This window comes from Acanthamoeba castellanii, assembly GCF_000313135.1.
Source record: "Acanthamoeba castellanii str. Neff unplaced genomic scaffold scf7180000084761, whole genome shotgun sequence".
Classification (NCBI taxonomy): Eukaryota; Discosea; order Longamoebia; family Acanthamoebidae; genus Acanthamoeba; species Acanthamoeba castellanii.
In genome coordinates this window covers 384,748-388,215 of record NW_004457596.1, presented here as the reverse complement: position 1 = coordinate 388,215, position 3,468 = coordinate 384,748, and the positions used below count along the sequence as shown (strand labels likewise).

The 3,468-nt window shown below is 57.5% G+C and overlaps 3 protein-coding genes across 3 annotated transcripts in view; 1 reads left to right on the top strand and 2 right to left on the bottom strand.

Moving 5' to 3' along the window:
- The window catches only part of ACA1_230800 (phosphoenolpyruvate carboxykinase), a gene marked incomplete at both ends in the record, with an annotated part of 1,957 nt that extends 888 nt beyond the window's left edge, over nt 1–1,069 (bottom strand). The window contains 3 exons of the mRNA XM_004346568.1: nt 148–381; nt 482–685; nt 870–1,069. Of these exons, the coding sequence (XP_004346618.1) occupies nt 148–381; nt 482–685; nt 870–1,069 (638 nt within the window). The remainder of the gene's footprint in view (nt 1–147; nt 382–481; nt 686–869) is intronic.
- A 661-nt stretch (nt 1,070–1,730) lies between these two features.
- Nucleotides 1,731–2,974, bottom strand: ACA1_230790 (uncharacterized protein; the record flags this gene model as incomplete). Its single annotated transcript, XM_004346567.1, has 2 exons — nt 1,731–1,836; nt 1,869–2,974. 2 exons carry the CDS (start codon nt 2,972–2,974, stop codon nt 1,731–1,733), a joined length of 1,212 nt encoding a protein of 403 aa, XP_004346617.1.
- Nucleotides 2,975–3,145: 171 nt separating this feature from the next.
- ACA1_230580 (uncharacterized protein) overlaps nt 3,146–3,468 on the top strand; it is a gene marked incomplete at both ends in the record, with an annotated part of 2,827 nt that continues 2,504 nt past the window's right edge. Inside the window, 2 exons of the mRNA XM_004346566.1 lie at nt 3,146–3,239; nt 3,345–3,444. Of these exons, the coding sequence (XP_004346616.1) occupies nt 3,146–3,239; nt 3,345–3,444 (194 nt within the window). The remainder of the gene's footprint in view (nt 3,240–3,344; nt 3,445–3,468) is intronic.

The window sequence follows — 3,468 nt, the reverse complement described above, 5'->3', positions numbered from 1 at the left end:
GAGGATGACCATCTCGCGCCGAGCCAAGCTCAAGCACACGCTGGTGGACGATGCCACTCCCCTAGATGGCGCCAAAAAAGAAACACGCAAAATTAGCATTGTTGTGTGCACGTGGTGTGTGTGTGTAACGCGTGCGTGGCGACGTACTCTGTGTATCGGTTGGCAGGGAACTGGCCGGCGTTGTAGATGATGAAGTCGGGCTCGCCGAAGTCGAGCAGCTGCTCGTCGGTCGGGCGCACCATCATGTTGCTGATGAACAGGGCGTGGTAGGCACGCGCGCAGATGACGCGCACCTTGAGCTGGTGCTCGGGCACCCAGCCCACGTAGCCGTCGACCACGTAGAGGCGCTCCCTCGTGTTCAGGTAATCGATGGCGCGCTCACTAATGGCGGCCTAACCGTCAGCCATGGCACAGGGCACGAGCGCTTTGCAGAGAAGAAGGTGAAGTAGAAGAAGAAGAAGAAGAAGGTGTGCAGCGGTACCGGTTGATCATGAACGAGTGGTCGCTGAGAGGGAAGTTGATGGGACCCCACCAGACGTCCTTCTCCGACGTGGGCTCCTTGACGATGCGCTTGTCCTGCGGGCAGCGGCCGGTGTGCTTGCCGGACTTACACACGAGGGCGCCGGTCGAGGTCACCGCCGTGCCGCTTTCGTGCTTGAGGGCCAGCTCGTAGAGCTTCGGCACACTGTTGATGGGTCACACCACCCGGGGTCAGTTGAAGAAGAACTGCGCAAAACTTTTATTTATTTCTTTATTTGTACAAAACCAGCTTATTTGTGTGGTAAAGATGAGATAATAGACCGATTAAAATACAGATTACAAACTGAGCAAGCGGGTCTACGAGGAGTCGGGAGGCCGGAGAGAGGTACCTGGGGTTGCGAATGATGTTGTGGATGTGAATGCCGGTGTACTCGAGGCTCACGCTTTCGAGTTCCTCGTCGTGAACCTGGTGCCACTCCTTGGCCGACAGGCGCGGGCGGACCTCGCCCGAGGCGAAGGGCTTGAGGTGGGCCGTGAGCTGACTCTCGAACCGAGGCGTGGACTTGGGGGAAGTTGACAGTTTATCCATCTGTTGCATTGATTTGAATCAACACGCACCGCCCACGGTGTCAGTCCTCTCCCCCACGTAACGTGACGGCGACAACATGTAGCACAACCGACGAACAAAGATGCGAAAAAGGTTGGGCTCTACCTGACGTTGCGGTGGGCGGAGGGCCGGGGTGAGTACTGTGTAGGGTGCGGTACTGGTGAGGTATGTGTGGTGCTGTGAGTATGTGGTGATGTTCTCAGCCGTGGAGCAACTGAAGAAGAAGAGAGCGGTATTGTGCCCTTTTTATGTGGGTGACCCCGCTGTAGGCGGATTGACACTTTTCCCTCGGAAATTCCGCTTTATGAAAGGGAAATTCGAAAGACGCGGGGAATTCCATGGATCGAGAGCCAATGGCGTGTGAGCTTGGGAAAGCGGAACGTTCCGGCCGATAAGGCGGGATCACTGGACGTTTGGGCGGTGTGGGCGGCAGGGGAGGGGAGCCCAGAAGCCAAGAAGGTGCGAGGTGCTGGCCGTGCACGCACTGGCCCAGGGATGGAGAAGGTCCCAAGTGGGAACCTTTCCTCGACCTTTACCCTTCTTCGACTTCTCTTGTCTTCCCATCTCTACGTCGTTCGCGAGCACGAGCCCGCCCTCTGGCACCCAACACACGACACAGTGCGGCGAGCGAACTTGTTGAGCTTTAGTTGCTGAGCCTCTTCTTGGGCCTGCTGTTGGTATTGGCCTTGGCCTTGCTCGTGGCGGCTCCGGCCGACTTCTTCCCGCCGGTGCCCGTCGCTTGCCTCCGCCTGTGGTCGTCTTGGCCGCGGCGCCGCTGGACCCGCCGCCGTTACCGTTGCCGCTGCCGCCGAAGTAGTGGGAGAGCTTGTGGGCCGGGGGCGGTGACTTGGTGGCGGCAGCGTGCTCGAGGACGTCGTCCATCGTCGCCGCCTGCGCTGCACTCAGGGTCTCCACGACGAGCGTGTGCGGCGTCACGGAGTAGCCGCGATAGCTGTCGGCCAGCTGCTTCATCTGCTTCTTGCGTCGTCGTTCTAGCAGCTCGTCTTCGCTCAGGCCTTCCTCGTCGTCCTCTTCAACCACATCTTGCTCTTCTTCTTCCTCATCATCTTCCTCCTCCTCTTCTCCGTCGCTAGCGAGCCCGTCCTGCTCCTCGCTGCCACTCACCGCTCCCACGCTGCTTTCGCCATCTTCCTCCTCCGCTTCATTCCTCTCCTCGAACTCGTCCATCTTCTCCTTCGCCTTTTCCTCTTCATCGTCAGCGTCGTCCTGCCTCGGCTTCTTCTTTGCTCGGTGTTCCCTGTCTTCGTCTCCGTGATGAGTGCTGCTCGTGCTGGTCGAGCTCAACGATCGTCGCTTGTGGCCGCTGCTGGGCGAGGACTTGGTCATGACCGCATAGCGCGGCGTTGTGGGTGCGAATCGGTAGGTGAAGCGCACGTCGCTGCGGCCGGGCACGGAGAAGAACCGTCGACCACCCGAGGAGGAGGAGGATGTAGAGGACACAGAAGGTACCGAGAGCCACACGCGGCTGTTGGTGGACGAAACGAGGTAGGCCATCAGCACGTCGCGCAAGGCCATCGTCAGCGCCCGCAGGAACTGCGCGCTGCCTTCGCCCGAGCTTCTCTTGCACTCGACGTCGTCGGCCACCTCATCTTCATCTTCGGCCGATGGAGTTTTGAAGGCTTCGATCTGGCGTGGGTCGTGCAGAACGAGGAGCAGCGGTAGCACCGTGGTAGGACCCACCCGCAGGTGGTAGAGCGCCCGCCGACGAAGTCTTGCCGCCAGCGGACCGCGGTCGGCCCAATCTTCCCCTATTTCGGGCTCAATTGATGCCTTGCTATCCACATCATCTGCATGCGACTCCTTACCATAAATCTGTTCGCCGTCCTCCTCATCCAGCTCTAATTTTACGGCTGGTGGTGCTTCCATTCTCGCCAGCCCAGTATTTTCTTTTGTTGCATTTCGATTTTCTTTTTCGGTTCACCCCCCACGAAAGTGTTCGAAGAAAAGCCAAACGTAACGACTGCCTTCTTAACTTCAGAAAGAGTCAATCAAATCAAAAATCAATCGATCGAACACAGAGGATCACATTCGATCTGCATGGAGCTGGTGGAACCACTCTTGCTGACCATATCCAACGTAAAGGAGTTGGTTCAGAGTCATGCCGAAATATCCAACGAAGTATCGGATCTCGGTAAGCTCAAGCCCCAATCTCGTAACGGCAATTAGCTCTCGAGATGGACTGCCATGTACTCGTTTTTAATTTGCGTCTTATCCAAATCACTTTTTGCTTCAAAAGGGGAGACTATTCTCCTGATAGAAACAGCTATTCGACCTCTGGGCTCCTCTGGAAACGACGATCCGCACCTCAAGGATGTGCTTAGAGCCCTGCAACTCAGGTGCCTCCCTNTACGCCTTCTCTC